The sequence below is a fragment of the Triturus cristatus genome, chromosome 10, assembly GCF_964204655.1.
Source record: "Triturus cristatus chromosome 10, aTriCri1.1, whole genome shotgun sequence".
NCBI classification, from domain to species: domain Eukaryota; kingdom Metazoa; phylum Chordata; class Amphibia; order Caudata; family Salamandridae; genus Triturus; species Triturus cristatus.
In genome coordinates, this window is record NC_140593.1 from 134724165 (window position 1) to 134743153 (window position 18989).

At 42.7% G+C, this 18989-nt stretch overlaps 1 protein-coding gene across 6 annotated transcripts in view; it reads right to left on the minus strand.

Annotated features, from left to right (window-relative positions):
- CAPN7 (calpain 7) overlaps positions 1-18989 on the minus strand; it is a 371178-nt gene that overhangs the window by 218909 nt on the left and 133280 nt on the right. For all 6 annotated transcript variants that reach the window (XM_085630640.1, XM_085630642.1, XM_085630639.1 and 3 more), the window contains 3 exons: positions 9234-9431; positions 2717-2803; positions 1797-1923 (listed from right to left, as the gene is read on the minus strand). In XM_085630640.1, the coding sequence (XP_085486766.1) occupies positions 1797-1923; positions 2717-2803; positions 9234-9431 (412 nt within the window). The remainder of the gene's footprint in view (positions 1-1796; positions 1924-2716; positions 2804-9233; positions 9432-18989) is intronic.

Genomic DNA, 18989 nt, shown 5'->3' on the forward strand with positions numbered 1-18989 from the left:
CATAGGTTGGAGGTTGCCACAACCCAATTAGGATGTGACCGCACATGGTGCAGTCACAAACTTCCATTTTTCAATGGGAGCTTGTGCAACAGGCTGAAAACGCCCGCAGAACAAACTCCCATCGAAAAATTTAAATTTGTAAACATCCCTACAACGTGTGGCAGGCACCTCACAGTGCTTGCCACACGGTGCAGGTATATTGAGGGGGCACTTGGGCCCAAATGCAGAGTTCTGGGACAAAAGGGGGCCTGCTAGGGGCGCCCTAAGTCAGTTTCCAACAACCAAACCATGTTGAAAAGGCTGACATGAATTGGCTGTCGGAAACAGACAGTGTAATTCTGATGGCGGAGCCGAGACGGACTCTGCCGTCAATACTATTTTGTTCCTCTTCCGACACACAGAGCCCGTCAGAGATGGAGAGGAATCCCCTTGTGGTTTTCCCTCCGACCGCTGGGATCAAAATATGGCGGTGGGAGGGAAACCTCAGGAGGATGGGCAGAGAGCCTCCGACCACTGGTCGTAGGCTCCCTGCCTGACATCCAAATCGAGCCCTAAGAGTATCAAACCACAGCATTTCCTGTCAATGACTCTATGATACACTTATAACCTTTTTTGACAAATCTAAGCTCATCAAACACCAAGTCAGCACATTAAGTTACCTTTCTTTCAAGTGTGACTCTCAGCGCTACCACCCAACATCGCCTCATAATTCACAGCCAAATATATCCCAAAGTTGCTAAAAGTTATAAGGACTACAGAAAACTTTAGATGAACTTTATTTACACTACAAGGTTGCTGGGATAGAGAGGACTGTAGAGCTTCCCCAACACAACCTGCTCATGGCTTTTACCAGTTTTCTACCCACACCTAGCCATGGCTACATCGTCAGGATCATGCAAAATCTGGTAGAACTACTAATTCAAAAGAATGGAACCCAACTTTTAAAACAAAATACAATTACCAACTTATTCTGGCGTAAAACGTATCCACTGCAACTCATCGCACTCCTCCAGGTCTTACATTTATCAAATTGGATTGTGTGTATATACTATACTCCATCACCAATTTAATTTTAAACCAATTCAAAACAAGACTGCCAAACTGGTTTTCAACCTCCAAAACATGAGATCACATCATACATACTCTGACAAATCTTCTTTATTGGTTACGAGTAAAGGCACAAAACTAATTTAGTATTCTTTCACAACGGAGGACCTGCCTATCCTAGAACAGAAGGCAAAGTTAGTAACTTCTCATTCAAGCTGTCCATGTTTGGTATTGTCAAACACACTAAATATCTTTGCCCAAGAGTAGGATCTCAAACCACATTTTCTACAATGGGTAGCTCTTTATACGTAAAAACAGCAGTGCCTATCCAAGCTTTAATACAGAAAAACATACACACACACTAACAAAAATAGGCTAGTTTTAATTAACTTAAGTTGCAAAGAAAAGTCTGCTATTTTAAACACTTTGCCAAAACTGGACTCTGCGACTTTAACGGTACAATGCTCTTGCAGCATCCCACAATGCTGTGTAGTGTAAGAAAGGCACAGTTCATCTTTCAATCAGAAGAGCAAGGATCACTGAACACTTCTTAGTCCTTTTAGCTAATAGAGGGAGGAAATATTAAGAAGTGTTCACCACAATTGAGACCACTCTAAGAGTACTAGAATGATCACCCGTTAAAAAAAGAGCACAATTAAAAACAAAGCCAGGAGCAGAACCACTGATTAAATAATAACGTACGGTGCTGTTCATCTACACAACACAACAAATAATTAAAATGAGCTTACTTGCTTAATGCTGAAACTGGAGACAGTATAGATCATGGTGGGGTTGTTGCTTATATCATCTGGTCGTACCCATCTGGAAAACATAGCTTTCTGTTTCGGTGACAACGCCAATTTTCCCAGTTTATCTCTGTGGGCAAAACAACACACTTGTTACAGGTGATTTGACAATCAACGTAATCTTTCAATATATAATTTAAAGAAGGTTTTCAATCATCCTCTAAATTAATATTGACACTATCTGTGAGGCAAGCAGTTCAAGTCCAAGGCTGGCAGCCTAATTTTCACAAAAAATGAATAGTACAATTAATGTATTTCACTTGTGTCCTACCCAAGTTTAGCTGTTGCTTCAGTCACTAACACAACTGTATTTTTCAAAACAAACAGTGGAAGTGATTTACCAAAGTGTGCTCCAACATACAAAGTTCAACATGGCTCATGTCATATGTGAGATAAATAACCAGTGAGATTTTTCATTTCAAGTCAATATCACTTTTGCATTCTAAGATTTGTTTTTTTAGTTTTCATATTACAAACACAAACACCGCACTACTTGGGACAGAATTAATTTCAAGTTTATTAACTCATTGCATCTCCACAGTGAAGTAAAGTAAGACAAATAAAAATTAACCAAATACCTTAATCCATGCATGAAAAAATGTAAACAATAATACAAATTAAATTAAAGGGGACTAGAGCTCACTGGGGAAATATAGCAAAGGTAAAAGACTGATTTACAAAAAAAAAAGGGTTTTAGCAAATACAACCCACTTTGCCAATATGTAATAACAAACAGGTCAAATTACAACATTGATAAGTCCTTATTCACAGCAGAGTATGATGTGATTTCAAATGTAGGGACAAAGGGCATATTTCACTATATAAATCGAGCTACCAAAGAAACTGAACCAGTATACACTTACGAATATGGTACTGGAAAGGCAAATCGCTCCCTCAGATCAACTGACATAAAAGGAACATATTCAACACCATTAATCTTGGACGTCCTCCTGAAAAGCATAACATATACACACAGTTATTCAGGTACAGAGTAGCCTTTTAACATACAAAATGACTACACCTGGTGAGAAAAATAATTTATTTTCCAACTTTATCTTGTTGGATAGCGCATCAGAACAGACAGATGAAACTATGCAGTACAAGCCTGCCTGTGTGGTCGCTCATCAATTGAACCATACTTTAGCTCCTCCTGTGCAGTTTTTAAATATTAACTTCAAATATTACATTAAGTGCCATAAACCGTTGCTTGGCAGCACATACAAATATAAAAGGAATACAAATTATAAACAATCAAAAATAAATAATATTAAATTCAAAGATAATTTGCTGTGGATACATACCAATACCACTCAGTTACAAGTACATTTTCAAATATTTTAGAAAAATAGCATTGACCCAGGCAACTGTATGTTAGCGGTAGGTTCCCACAAAGTTTTATTCCAATGAAAGATGTTTCAGATCACTGAACCTCACTTGATAAATGCTCGACAGTAATTCACTGGTCACAGAGGTACCAGGTAAGGTGAGTCTTGTCCCGAAGTCGTTATCTTTTATAGGTGACCAAGACTTTTTAGTAGCATCAATAACAAATACTGACAACAGTAATTGAGTTTTGAATCCACTATATCTCATATGATGCGGGCTTGCCCCTCTTCAGACATAATAGGTCTGAACTTAGCCAGCACTCTCATATAAAAAGTGCAGGTTTTAGTTAAGAAGTTAGCTTGACCTTTCAAACTCAGGTCACTGGGTCACAAGGTCCTTACCTGTGCTGACCTGGGTCTTGTGTAGACAGAAAAGCGGAGTGGGTGCTGGCTCCGTTACTTGAATACAGAGTCCAACTCCCCGTTCCTTGAGATGAAAGTCCCTATGTTTCAGTTACAGAAGAGTGTCACACCAATGAGGAAACTAAGGCCACTTCCCAGCAATGACAACTAGAAGTGTATGAGGCCTCAATCTGCAGGGGGACTGATTTCTCAGGCCACAAGGGTGCGACTGATTTCGCAAATTGAGAAGGGAAGCTCCATTTACTTATCTGCCCAATAAGGCAATCTCCCTGCAGCATTAACAGTGGCATAGCGCAAAATTATGGGGACCCCTTGAAGAATGTGATGAGGGGGTTCCCGAGTCTAATATCTAGCAGGCATTCTTTAGACTTGAGATGAATGGGGACCCCAAACACTGAAGGTTAGGGGACCCGACTATGTGACAGAGCCTGCTGGGGCCTATGTTACGCCCCAGAGTACTAACACTACTAGGTCTGAAAGGTATTTTAATTAAGCAGGAGTAATATTGTTAATTCCGCATAACTGTTAGACGCGGAGTTACTGATAATTATGCTATTACTCCTGCTTGCATAATTAAGAGTAATTTGGGGGGGGGGGAATAATACCGCAAGAGCACATGCGGCCGCTTGCACTGGCTATTTGTATTCTGTTACATTTATCTCAGTTTCTTAGCTCAATATGCATCCTTGCGTCCACTTTACACACAAGGGTGCAATCTGCACTACGAAAATAGTGCTAAATGCTGGGAGTAAGTGGGGGGCAAATCCTACCCCAACAGCACATTTAGTGAGCGGCTGCTCGTTATTCAAGTTCTGCTTCTTTGGACTCATCCCTGGTGGAGAAGAGTCTTGCCGGTGGCAGTGGCAGGCTCTATCCGCTCGTGCTGTGTTTTATTGTATGTGTCACACCGTTAGCGCTGATTCACAGCGTGATATTTTAACTTTAGCGAGTAGGCTAAATTTTAAAAAGTTCTGTGTGTTCACTTATTTTTCTGTCACTCACTTCCTTGCCGACTCCCGCCCCGGTCCGCCGCGTCCATTTCTGGGCGATTGTTGCGGAGGGTGAGGAGGAGCCAGCACTTCCGGGCTCGAGCGGCCAGGTCAGCGCTCTAGTGGCGTTGTAGGCGATGTGTACTTAATCTGCTGCCTCACGCAGTCGCGCTGTGGAGAAGAGTCTTGCCGGTGGCAGTGGCAGGCTCTATCCGCTCGTGCTGTGTTTTATTGTATGTGTCACACCGTTAGCGCTGATTCACAGCGTGATATTTTAACTTTAGCGAGTAGGCTAAATTTTAAAAAGTTCTGTGTGTTCACTTATTTTTCTGTCACTCACTTCCTTGCCGACTCCCGCCCCGGTCCGCCGCGTCCATTTCTGGGCGATTGTTGCAGAGGGTGAGGAGGAGCCAGCACTTCCGGGCTCGAGCGGCCAGGTCAGCGCTCTAGTGGCGTTGTAGGCGATGTGTACTTAATCTGCTGCCTCACGCAGTCGCGCTGTGGAGAAGAGTCTTGCCGGTGGCAGTGGCAGGCTCTATCCGCTCGTGCTGTGTTTTATTGTATGTGTCACACCGTTAGCGCTGATTCACAGCGTGATATTTTAACTTTAGCGAGTAGGCTAAATTTTAAAAAGTTCTGTGTGTTCACTTATTTTTCTGTCACTCACTTCCTTGCCGACTCCCGCCCCGGTCCGCCGCGTCCATTTCTGGGCGATTGTTGCGGAGGGTGAGGAGGAGCCAGCACTTCCGGGCTCGAGCGGCCAGGTCAGCGCTCTAGTGGCCCCTACTGCCTATAAATGTGTGTTGGCCAGCGACCGCGCAGCGGACGCGTGCAGCGGGCGCGCCGGAAGCGCGCCGAAGTCGAGCCAAAGTCAAGCCCGTCTGCGCCCGTCCGCGGCCGGACGGGGCGCGGGGCCATACACCCTGGCCTACCAAACCCCCTCCACCTACGGTACGATAAACAAACTTTGTTGAATCTCCGTCCTGCTATAACACTACCATGTCTACACTCTATGAAGGCTTTATCAGTACACAACTGTTCTATGTGCCCTTTTACTCCTGAAGTGGGCTCCATAACAGTCCCCCCTAAAAAACTGATAAAAGCCGCATTGCTTAACTGTAGATCTCTCAGTAAACACTGCATCCAAGTCTATAATCTACTTGAGGATGAAGCACTTGATATATTGCTGTTAACTGAAACCTGGCTTGGCGAACACTCTGACCCAGACATCATAGAGGCGCTGCCTCCTGGATATTCTCTCGCTAGACTTGACAGGCAAGACAGTAGGGGTGGAGGAATAGCTATTGCTGTTAGAGCCCCACTGGAATGCTCCCTATTCCCCCTGACAATTGACCACTGCGAAGCTGCTTCATTCACTATCTCACTGGGGCCCCAACACTCCTTATCAGGTATTCTTATATACAGACCCCCAGGCAGACTGTTTGATTTTACAGCTAGCCTAGTAGAGGCGACAGCACATCTCGCCTTGAGGAAATCCAGACTCCTGGTACTTGGCGACATGAACATTCATTTTGATGATGTCCAAGACAAGGATGCCTCCTGTATAAAAGATGAATTACTCTCCCTGCAGCTAACTCTAAAAAACCAGGAGCCTACTCACAGACAAGGTCACCTGCTCGACCCCATATTTGGCAACTGGAATGGAGTAGAAGCGCTTCCTCCAATACCCGTTCCTTGGTCTGACCACTTTGTCATTCCCTTACAAATATGGGTGTCCGAGTCTGAAACTAGGAGTGATAGTACGCAGATTTACCAATGTCGAAAGTGGAAAAACTTCAACTTAGACACCTTTATCGACAATCTTGAAGCGGCAGGACCTCCTGGAGGGTCCGACTGTGAGGCTGCCTATACATGCCTTAAGAACTGTGTCCTAACTGCCCTAGATAATACCGCTCCTACCCGTAGGTCAATAATTAACAAGAAAATGAGAAAACCCTCCCCGTGGTTTACTTCTGAACTTCAGGTTGCAAAATCTGCATGCAAAAAACTGGAACGTGAATGGCGCATTAAATTTTGCCCTACAGCCAAAAACCAATATAAAAAAGCGCAAGCGAGATACTATAAACTTATTCGTTCCGCTAAAGCACTTCATTATAAGACCCGCATTGGAGAGGCTGAGAACTCCTCAAAGGAGCTCTTTAAAATTTTCAAAGAAATCTCGGTGGTATCTAATGAGAGCAATGCCCAGAGTGACTCTGTTGAATCTTGCAATAATATTGCTCAATACTTTGCCAGCAAAATCACCAACATCTATGCAAACTTCTCTAAGGATCTGCCCTTGGGCTCTGACTTTACTGAGAATCTGGAGATTACTCATGCTAAGGCATGCCTATACTGCTTTTCTGTCCCTTCTACTACAACCTTAAATAATATCTGTAAAAGCATCAAATCAGGCTCCCCTCGGGATCCTGCCCCTCCTAAGATATTAGCAGCTAGCCTTAAAGTCTTAGAACCACACTTTAGACATATTCTCCAACTCTCCTTTTCTACGGCCACCCTCCCTGTGGAGTGGAAGAAAGCCATTGTACTTCCGATAAAGAAAAAATCGAACATAAGTCAGGATATCCTAGAAAACCTACGGCCCATTTCGCTGTTACCTTATCTGGCGAAGGTGGCCGAAAAAATAGCTAACAGCCAACTCATGGCCCATCTAGAGTCTAATAATGCCTTCCACAGCTCTCAATCTGGGTTTAGGGCAGGATATTCTACTGAAACCGCCCTTCTGAGAGCGACCGAAACCTTACGAGCAGGCGCGGATGAGGGCCAGACTATGGCATTGATTATGCTTGACCTTAGTGCCGCGTTCGACACTGTGGCACATTCCATCTTGCTGCAGTGTCTGAACAAAGCCGGGGTCACCCAGGAAGCACTGGGCTGGCTTAAAGCCTTTCTCACCAACCGCTGCTTCCAGGTTCAGAGAGGCATGCATCGCTCTAATAGCATAGCTTTAGAACAGGGGGTACCTCAGGGCTCCGCCCTGAGCCCCACCCTGTTCAATCTTTACATGGCCCCCTTGGCTGAAGTGGTTGAATCGTTCGGCATTGAATTAGTCTCATATGCCAACGACACCCAACTCCTCATTTCCCTGTCCCAAGCACCCTCCATTGATGCCAACAACTTTAAAACCTGCATGCAGGCTCTGGCAGGCTGGATGACCCAGCACTGCCTGAAGCTAAATGGCTCAAAAACGGAGGTTTTGGTAATTGGCGGAAGGGATGCGAGCTGGACCAAGGAGTGGTGGCCATCTTGTCTGGGGCCGTTACCCACTCCCTGCAAAGCAGCTAAGAATCTGGGGATCTGGGTTGATCCCAGACTCTCTTATGACAACCATGTACACAAAGTGGTAGGGAAATGCTTCGGGGTGATGAAGACCTTGAACCGTACCCTAGACCTCCTCCCTCTTGAAGCCAGGCGCACTATGACCCAAGCTCTAGTGACCTCGAGGATAGACTATGGTAATGTGCTTCTGCTCGGAACAACACAAAAAAACATCAGGAGACTTCAAGCACTCCAAAACACAGCAGCACGCCTAGTCCTTAGACTTCCGAAAAGATCAGCCTCTATGCCAGCCCTAGCCACTCTGCACTGGCTCCCCATAAAAAAGAGAGTCCTATTTAAAGCACTTCTAATGTGCCATAGGATCATCTCACACAAAGCTCCCCTTTACATGACAGATCTGGCTATCCCCTACGAGCCTAATAGAACTCTCCGCTCTGGGGGAACTGGATTGCTTAAAATTCCCCGCGTCAAGAAAGCCAGAATGGGTGGCTGTTCTTTTCGTGTTATGGCTGCCAAAGAATGGAACTCTCTCCCCATGAGTATCAGGCTAGCGGATTCAGAGACCTTGTTCAGAAAACTTCTAAAAACCCATCTGTTTTCTCTTTAACTTCCCTCTCTTGGCCCTGACTTTTCTCCACAGCGCGGGGACACGCCGGGATGGCGTCACCATGCGCTTTACAAGCCCCCTTTATTATATTATATCCCTAATGAATGCATTAAATGTTTACTCTATAGTGATGGATAAAGTATCATTAGCCCGCTAAAATAAACCACTAATAAGTTTAGGCTGTAAATGCATTATTCCCATCTTTCGTATCCATCTAGAACATGTTAAACCTAGCTTAAGGATTTAGATAAGAATGGATTTGACCTTGACTTTACTGGAATCCCACAAACAGGCTCCAGAGATTCAACACACAAATAATGTAAATGGCTACCTTGCACACACAGAGTAAAAAACGAATATTAATTGCACGCAATTGCATTTGAGATCAGCAAATCGAAGACTAAATGCACAGTTATGTGTTAATATTTTTATTTTCTGGGACCTTTTCCTTTGCCCCGGTTCACTCTGTCTACTGAATTCAAACTTCTATTATGATGGCAGATTTACAACAGTAACTGCTTACTGCATATTGGGAAACTTAAAGGCACCCGTTCAGGTGCACCAGATGTAGGTATTTTCTTTGAATGACTTGCATCTACCTTGCGCTAACAACTTTCATTGTTATATACTATTCATCACTGTTATTCCTACAAATCAATGTACAAAACAGCACTTCAAGATGGATTCCTCAACTTATATTCTATACCAGGTAGTACCCCACCCCCCTCAGCCGCACCTTAGCACCTCAATCTCCTCTGTGGTATACTTTGGGCGTGAAGGATCTGTATTGGAAGCTGCTCGGACTGGCTGTTGTTTGTCAGTTAAGGAAAAGTCCGGTCCTAGTGGAAAGTAGGTTCTGGTGGGCTGAACTGGCTGATTTGAAGGTTGCTTCTCTTTAGAAGGCTTGGCCATAGAATCCTTCAACGACTCCGCTCTAAAGGAAAAGAAAAATGTAAATATAGGTTATTTGTTCACATTTACAAGATTAGTTTGCCTGGATCCACAAAATGTAGAAAAACAGTGAACACTAGTACTGTCTTTTGCTGTATTCTTTTGGCTTGCAGATGAAGTTATTCACCTGTAAAATGCGGTTATATTCCCTTCCAGTGTAACACAAAAACGACATTGTGATTACCTGTGTGCCTTGGAATATAACTTTTTGTATACTTGCAAATAGAAACCAACTCAGCTTTGAGCAAACAAGTGCCACCTTTTCAACTGAAAGTGGGTTAATCTAAAAAAAAAAAAAAAAAAAAAAAAACTAAAGCTTCAAACAATAAAAAATATCTGAGAGTCAGTTTACTGATTTCGAACAGAAAAGGAGATGCTATTCACCCGTTATAACCTCAGTACTGTAGGTCATTATGGACTCTTTTACTTAAGGTTTGAGAATCATGAACAATCTTAAGGAGGATGTAGAGGGCATTAAAGACATTAAAAAAGGTACACAGTACCAGGACATCCAGTACCTTCCTTCTAGGCATCAATTATCCTGCCTCACTTGTTAGCCATATGCACCTCCCCGTGCCCAGAGGTGTCACTTTGGGAAACACGGGGGATCCGCGGAATGCCAGCATCCCTCCCCAAACTTTACGGAATTTGGCCAGGGGTGGGTGGTGGGGATCCCTGTAGGACCCCTCCCCCAAAGGCCTGATGGTGGAGGGGGTCAGGGTGCCTCTACCCCACCCCTGTATATTTTATTTGGTTTTTATTTAGGATGGCGATCACAACTTTTCCTGCAGGTTGCGGCAAGCCAAACACAATGTGTGGGTGAGCTTGTGGATCTGTCGCACGTGTGGTGTGGATCCTCTGTGGTATGAAATATCTACATTTTTTTAACCTTAATTTCTCAAAAAACTACTGAATTCCATTCAACACAAAGAATAAAAAGAGTTAAACTAACATACACCAAGATTGTACCTTGACAGCCTTTGAATTAAAGAGAGAAAGGAAACATATAAACCCCTTATAAATAACCTTTTGAACTTTCAGCTAGCAGAAGTCCATTGTATGGTCCACTGTATTAAAACAAACTGTTCTACGCGGGGCTTTTGAACACTATGGGCATCATTTATAGTTTGGCAAGGTGGCTGCCTTTTAACTGGGCTGGAAGTCTTCCCGTCCCCCTGTCCACCTAAGCAGCTCCAACTCACCATCAAGAGGCATCTCTTGGAATATGAATAACAATGGCAGGTCCACCATGTCAGTAAAGTAGACTGTCAGAATGTTATGTCCTCACTTAGGCCAGGAGTTTTCTACACCAGCATGTGGGAGGTCCTGCAAGACTTTCTCTCCTGAACCACCAAGGTTTATATGGCAGCCCCAGACAAGAAAGCGGCTGGCAGAAAATGGGATGCAGTGGCTCCTCTAAACAGGATGGCTGCTCCAACACCATTTCCAAGGGCGTGCCGTATTTGGAACCATTTTCCTATGCTCTGCATGAGGCAGAGGAACGGAGATGTGTGTTTACTGGCATCTGACAACATTGGGTATATGGTATTTTACTACCCACTTCTAAAGGAAGGCTTAAGTCCCTAAAATCTTAGAAAGCTTGGACTGGATAGCAACAGAATGGGGGCCTGATACTGTAGGTCAAGAGGCAGATTTAAGAGTGAATGTTATTGCTCTGGTTGTAATAATATTATCAACAACAACAAATGTATTTATTTTACAGCTCTTCATGTCACACTTTTGCAGTTTCTTAGCACTGCAAATAACGGTCATTACTTTCACCGAATTTAATGGTACTCCACTTACTAAACTTGAAAGCATTGCTATCTAAGATAGCTTTCTGGGATTATAATTGGGAACCTGATGAAATCTGCAAGTTTCAGAAGCGAACATTCAGCTCTGTGAGACATCCGCCAGTTAACCTGTTTACGGCTAGGTTCATCGACCCACAAAATGGGCATTTTCTGCAATACACCTGATGTTTTTGTGGAGATTATCTGTATACATGTTGGGCAGCATGAAAAACTTGCACCAACTCTAATCACAGCCAGGCCAATATTTGTTGAGAACTGCAACATCTTCTCCTTTTCAAATCTTTTTACATTGTTTAACATACTTGTCCATCATTGGGGAGGATATGTGTTCACACAACAGGAAATCAAGACATCACACTCAGAGTGAAGTTCTCAAACAAATAATTGACAGCACTAATTAATTTTGTCACAACGTCTACCTAACAAGGACAGTTTGCTCTTCTATTAAGCCGACCTCAATACTTTTCGCTCACTTAATGCTAGTCTGGTCAAGTGCCCACATCTATGAGCGTAGACTAGTGCTAAGTTATATGGTTTGGACTGCCAGAGGACCTAACCAGGCCTATACCCTTACTGTGAGTGCGCGTGATATGCCTCTGTCAGTTTTGGACACTTTACACATTATATGGTTTTGGATAAGCCATTGGAATGACCAAAGTCTGCTTTTTTATGGTGAGTGCAGACAGTGCCCCTCAATAAGCTTGGGGCCTTCACAAATGCCATTGATTAGATCAGGTAACCTGACTTGTTAAATCATGCATCCTTATGCTGAGAGAATATGATATGAATCTATGGGCTCATCATAAATTACAAGGATTTGAATTCAGATAGGGCACAAGGTTGAATTATTATGCTTAGCACTTGGTATCTCTCTAGAAAGCACATTTGCCACCAACAAGGCTCCTCACTGATTGAGCAGCAGAATTACCACCTCAAAAAAACAATGAGGGAAGTCACAAACCTGAAAGCTTATTGCCACTGCCATATATAGATAGACCACAGTTAAGGCATTTGTTTGGCACAGGGCGAGGTTACCACCCCAGAGTATTTCCTGCTATACCTTTGTGCAAGCCAGACCCAATGCTTGTTTGAAAGGTTAGACGAAGCAGAAACAAGTTGGTGATAAAGTTGTCTGAGGAAATGCATGGAAATGCACCAAGTCTTGTTAACAGCATATTTGAGATAGGTCTCAACAGTCTTAGGTACTCTGAGAGAATAGAAGGGCAATGTAGTGATCTTTTGAGCAAATACTTAGCCACGCTCCATAGCCAGAAGAAGTATGCTTTGATACAACATGGCCATAGGAAAATGACATTCGTTGTCCTTTTGGAACAGTGGTACCTGGAAATAAAACAAGCTGAAAAGGTCTGATTACTTGGCATCTCTACTTTCTAACAATTGTTTTAGAAGATAATTCCTAAGTCATGGACATCAAGTACTTTCTAGGAGGATATAGTGAAGACAGGAGGAGAGAGAGAAAAAAATAATTCGGAATGATCACATGGGTCAATGGTGAATGAGGTTGGTGTTAAACGGGATATGAAGATGGCAGTGGATTACATACTTTTCATGTACACTTTGAAGATTGGGATCTTGGACTGAGGGGGGGAAGACACAAATGTGTGGAGTGAGATGAAGAGGGACAGGAACTCTATTCTCTGACTTAGTCTTAATAACCTTTTTTGAAGGAACATGAAAGGCTAGTCTCCCTCTGGCTGTACAGTACCAAATATAGTTAATTTTACAGAAGAGACTTGAAAAAATGCTTAGCACTAAGGCAGAAAAAAAAAAAAGGACTACCAAAGCGGTTTATGTGGATGGTTGTAAGCTGGAGCAGCATAAGGTAAACAGAACAAAGAGTGGGTAGAGATAAAGGGGTGGAAAATACACTGCTGATTATAGAGATTGATAGAAAGCACTAATAACCAGAGAGAGGATTGAAGAGATTCCAACGAGCAACAGGTGGCAAGGTACACTGGTTAGCTGGGTGTGTGCATGAGTAAGGAGAGCCACAGCATTCTGAATGCTAAATTCTGGATAGATTGTAATTGGGAAAACCGAGTTGGAGTGAAACTAGATGGTAGAGAATAATCACTCCGATGATAGATTTGCTAGAGTCAATGAGGAGCATCAGGACGAATTCCTGAGCATCCATAAGAAAAATGTTGGCCGCCGTCCAGATAACCGGAGAAGAGATTGACGAACCCTCGTCAAAAAGGAATCCTAAATTCAGTACCAAAACCAGTTAGGCACCAGTCATGGAACCACATGGTGGGAGGTCCTCTGATGATAACCACCTACATTTTGTCTGAATTAAGTTTAAAAGTAATAAGTCACAAGAGAAAGACCAACAATGTGGATGAGTCCTGCTAGAGGTGTCACACAGAATTTGAAGAGAGTGGGACTCAGAAAGTATCCCAGAGGGACCTCAACATTTAATAGATTTTAAGGTGGGTCTGAAAGGTGCCAAGTGAACAGGAGGAAAGACTGAAACCAGAGAAAAAAATCATCAATAATACCAAAAGCAGTTAGTTTAGTCAGGATGCAGCAACATATCTGCTGCTGCTGAGAGATTAAGAAGGATCAGGGCAGCCCTTCCACCTAGATCCACTTGTGATTGGAGTTATGTCAAAATTGCTGAATTCTGTATTATGAATTGGGCAAAAGTAGAGATTGCACTAAATCTAGACATTTGCTGGATTCAAGAAACTAAGAGCGGTTTGTTAATGTGTTTTTCTAGGATCTTGGATACAAATAGCAGAAACAAAATGGGGGGATAGTTATTGAATAGCAGAATCGAAGGGAAGGCAGATGTCTAGAATTTGAAGAATTAAAGGCAAAACTGTTGGCATTTCTGGGCACACTCACAAAACAAAATGAACAAACACAAACTGAAAGCTCATAGGCAGTTATGTGCTTATTGCAGAAAGTTTCCCACCTCTTCAATACACAATAATTTTGTGAGATGGTTTGTTTCTAGGAGGGCAATGAGAAGACAACATCACCCAGATTTAATGAGAGAGTAGCGTAAAGTTCCTTTTGGAGAGAAAAATGTATGTATTCATTTAATTTAGGGCCTGGGCCCTAGCCCACTTCGGAGAAAATGTACGTGGTATACTCCTGCAAGAAATCTCCGCTCGCTAACAGCAAATCTGGTCAATATCCCAAGATTTAAAAGAGCTTGGACAGGAGGAAGAGCTTTCAGCTCAGTAGCCTCACGACTGTGGAATGAGCTTCCATCCAACATCAGGCGGAGTGAGAATTCAATGCAATTCAGGAAGATACTGAAGACATGGTTATTCCCGAGGGAGAAATAATATACAGATGCAATGTTACTGTTCCATCTTCTGATTTCGTCTGCCCTCTCTAACTGGGTTCATGTACTTTTCGAAATGATTGATCTCGCATGCTATAACATTATAACATCAAGGTATTCTCTTAGCGCCAAGATACCTGTAGGGTGGTAATGCGCTATACAAATCCTCTTTACATTACATTACATTCATTTTGAGTTACTCTTATAGATGCATAATTTCCACCTGTTGGAAAATGCTAATGTTTACATTTTACACATTGGAGCCAAAGATCCAAAGCCTAATGGTATGGAGTACTCCATTGGATGCTATGTAAATCCCTAAAAACGAAACAAAATATATAACACGTGGGTGTAATCCTAGGAGACATTTCTGACTTTCTACCGCAGGGCTTTGTCCATCTGGCCTAATGTAGAAACTACGGCTAAGCAATAAGTTATCATAACTGTCTTTTAATGTATGGTACTTTTAATTTCTTTGCTGCCATAACACTTACCAAGCATAAGAGCAAAGACAAAGCTGGAAACTAAGTGGAGATCATGTTTATGCAACAGGAAAGGAAATAGGCAGTCAGTCTGTCTCTCCAGGGATAAATATTCAAGTTAAAGTTGTAGTCCAATGTCGCTCCTATTTAGTTATGCAGCTTGTTATGTAAACACTGCACTTCCAATTACCACTAGGCACAAGCCATAGAGAGGAGGGAAAAGAGTTGATGAGTATATTACTCGGAGATGGATCTTAAAAGCCATTATGTGAGTAAACCGTTTTTCTGTATCAATAAGATTAATGGTTCGCACACAGCTTTCGAATCAATATTTGAGGGAACTTGTGACTCTGGTCTCAGCGTCAAGCCTAACAAGGAGGATTTGTTTTTAGATTAAGGCAGCACTATGTGGGTAAGCACTGAAGGACAGGTGGCTGTATGAGACCAGACATTAAAACAGACATTAAAACAAACCATAAGACTCTAGTACAGCTGGCTTGGCATGGCTTGTCACAGACTAATCTGTGGTATTAAGGCCAGCCTTCATTTCACTGGAGAACTTTTCCCTGAGAAGTGGTGGAAGTATGCTAGGAGAGGCATTTTTGGATTTACTCCCATCTTACTTAAAACATAACGGAGCAGAACATTCATAAATTATTTTAATTTCCTCATAATATTGTGGTAAATAAAATACCGGACTGAATTTCATACGGAATCTTAAAATAAAGTAAATAGCTCAAAATAACAAGAGGCAGAATCCGTGGTATAAGAGGTTTCTAAATGGGCTTTATTCCATTCAAAATGGCCGACTCGAGTCGCGGCCTTCAGGTTCCGTCACCACGAGGGTTCAGGAAGTGAAGTACAATATTTTGTTGATAGACATGCATTTTTATAATAAGTGCATTACAATGAAACGAATGTAGAAGGCGTAACATTTGATAAGAAAAATGACGTGACAGTGACATAATCGAAACTAGGCGTAATAAGGAATAAAAGAAACATAATTGGTTAGGATTATCAGACATAGGTGGATCTATAAGATAATACTTGGCATAGATGCGCGCGCAGCAGTATGACGTGTAATTGACGTGCAACTAGGGGGTGAAGGGGACTTGACATTAACTCTACATATGGAGACGAAAAGTCTGAGGGGTCAAGTCAACCTAATCCCAAATCATATCTAACATCCTATGTTTAGAGAACTATGTTATTCACAAGGAAGGACTCTCGGACAGAATCTATTCTATACTAACTGTGTGTGCGTGTACAAGCGTCTAAGTGTCTATATGAGATGTGAGGGGCAGAAAACTTTCCATGGCAGCAGGGCTATGAATCACTTGCAGGAGGACGGAAAGGCTGAGTCCTTTGCTTGTGAGCTAAAGGAAATGTTTACCTAAATCACTAGACAGGAATGCATCGGCTGAAGAGCAAAATAGATAATTCGAAGGTGAAATACAGCTTCTTGGCAGACAGGCGAAAACTAGCCGAGGCAGGCACCGTTAGCTGCACAGGGAGTAGGACAAAGTTCATGGATACAGATGCGAGCTCAAGCTGAAGCTGTCAGAGACAGAGAGCAGGGAAAGGCTTTGAGGACAGAATCGGGCCTACTCGCCTGAACTGTAAAAATGGAGTAACTTAGCCATATAAAGTCGGTGGCCTGTCATGCTTAGGAATCGAATATCCAGCCCATAGATGGCGGATCTGACAGAGAACATGTTGACGGTAGACACACATATGTTTGCGTCTTAGAAACTGGAACTGGAGGGAACATACATGTACTTGTAACATGTATATAGAACCGTTGGGGTCCAAGATAGGGGACATAACTGACCAGGAAAATCCACATTTCCACATTCCCTCCTTGTCCCCTACTTGCCCTTCAAGAGATATCAATCTTCATCATTCCATCGATTTGCTCATGGAGCATCATTTCTTCTTCCTTCTTCTTCCGGCATTTTGAACGAGAACTGTGATATGGAATGCATGATGTGGCACACAGACCACAAATCGCTGGTCCACATTGCAGGCATAAACAACAACTGAAGAGCATAAGAAGGCCAATACCTAGGAAGGATAGAACTCTCCATCCCCAGGCTGCTATCACACTCCAAAACCACCCGGACCACGTCCAAGTGCCTGGATTCTCGTGTATCTGGCTTACAATCTTATGAAGGCGTGTTATGGCTTTATATACAGATGGCGAATTTTCTGGTATGAATATGCAGCAGCTGGATCCGATGACCCTGCAAGCTCCGCCCCTATCGGCCAGGATGACGTCAAGGACAAGACGATTCTGGAGAACAACAATTCTCATCACTGATTGTTCCTCTGTCAGATTGCCTAGGGCGGCTATAGTCTCGTTTACTACAGCTTCAAGAGTCTTGGTTAGTCTGCGTATCAGCTTACTATTTGATATTGTACCTATATAGGGAAAGATACCTTTATTGAAATCTACATACTTGTCCCATGCCGTCTCAGTATAATCGACAACTGGGAGATCTCTCCGCTCTCTTTTGTGTACTAAATGAACATGTCGATAATAATCAGGAGGAGCTAGAAAAACAGGTGGCAAAAGGAATGCGATGTAACAGGTACCATCCCAATCTAGAGGCAGAAGCATATATGCCGTCTGACCACATATAAAGTAAGAATGGCGAGAAGCTCTAAATGAAGATTTCCCTTGATCACTATATTCTACTGTAGTAACACATTGGCTATGGTCCATATGTATGGAACCAACTTTTCTTACACATAATTCACCCTTTACTGGAAATACTGACATAGTGGGCAGAATTAGTTCAACTTCGGATTTGACATTCAAAATCATAAGATTAGGCGTAAAATTACCTAATTTATACACTTCATTTTCTAAATCAGTTCCTGTTCTACTGGGGTGACCCTCCTTATTAGGGTGACAGACTTTGAATAAAACTAGATTCAGATTTCCCCATATCCAATGTTGTTGATAAACTGCTGTGTCTGGGTCTATGGAATTTAATAAACTAAACCATGCTCCACAGGAGCCATTGTGTGTGAACGGATGTGGAAAGAAAGGCAGAACTCCTTTGTTATTCTGATAGGGAGGAAGTCGGCCACACACCCAACAATTGGTGGCATTACTAGTCTGATGGGAATGATGTAACATACTAATGAATGTGTTATTACGCAGCGCAAGTCTATAGGACAACTCATGTGGGGGTAGGTCACTAAAAGAATGTTCATCAGTTATATTGAAAACACGTTTAGAAACAGGATAATACATATGCAACAATATACTTGCAGTAACTATTAAAAAACTCAAGGAAAACAAAATTAATAAAGTCACAATACAGTGGCTACGCAGTAATTTACAATAAGCATGTCGTTTCATTATGATTCTGGACTCTACATGATTCAGACCTAAGGGATACATGTCGGGACAGATTCAACCGCTTCACCTTGGAGAGGACTTAAACAATCAAATCGTCCGACAGTTTAGATCTGGACCTGAGTTTCTGTTTATAGAGTTCGGTGCTACTGGCCTCAGCCAAAGGTAGCTTTGAGTCAATGGGGGAAGACACACGGGGAATACTGTTTGTGTCAGGAGGAAGTCCATGAAATTTTTTGATATGGCTGGTATGCACCCAGCCTTTCCTTCCTTCGATCTTCACAGCTGTTCTGGTCGTCAGCAGGACCAACTTAGGAAGTCTCCACCTTGGCTCCAGTTGGGTTTTCCGATCAAAATTCCTGACGAGGACATAATCGCCAGGAATTACATCATGAGGTTTCACCTCGGTGTTGTCGGGAAAAGCTGCGATTACCTGTGAACGACAAGATTGTAGTGCAGACATCAAGGAAGCCAGGTAATCTGTCAGCATATTACAGTCAACATCAGTTATTTTACGGGGTATAGGCGTCCCCCACATATTCGGTGGTCTACCAAAGATCAC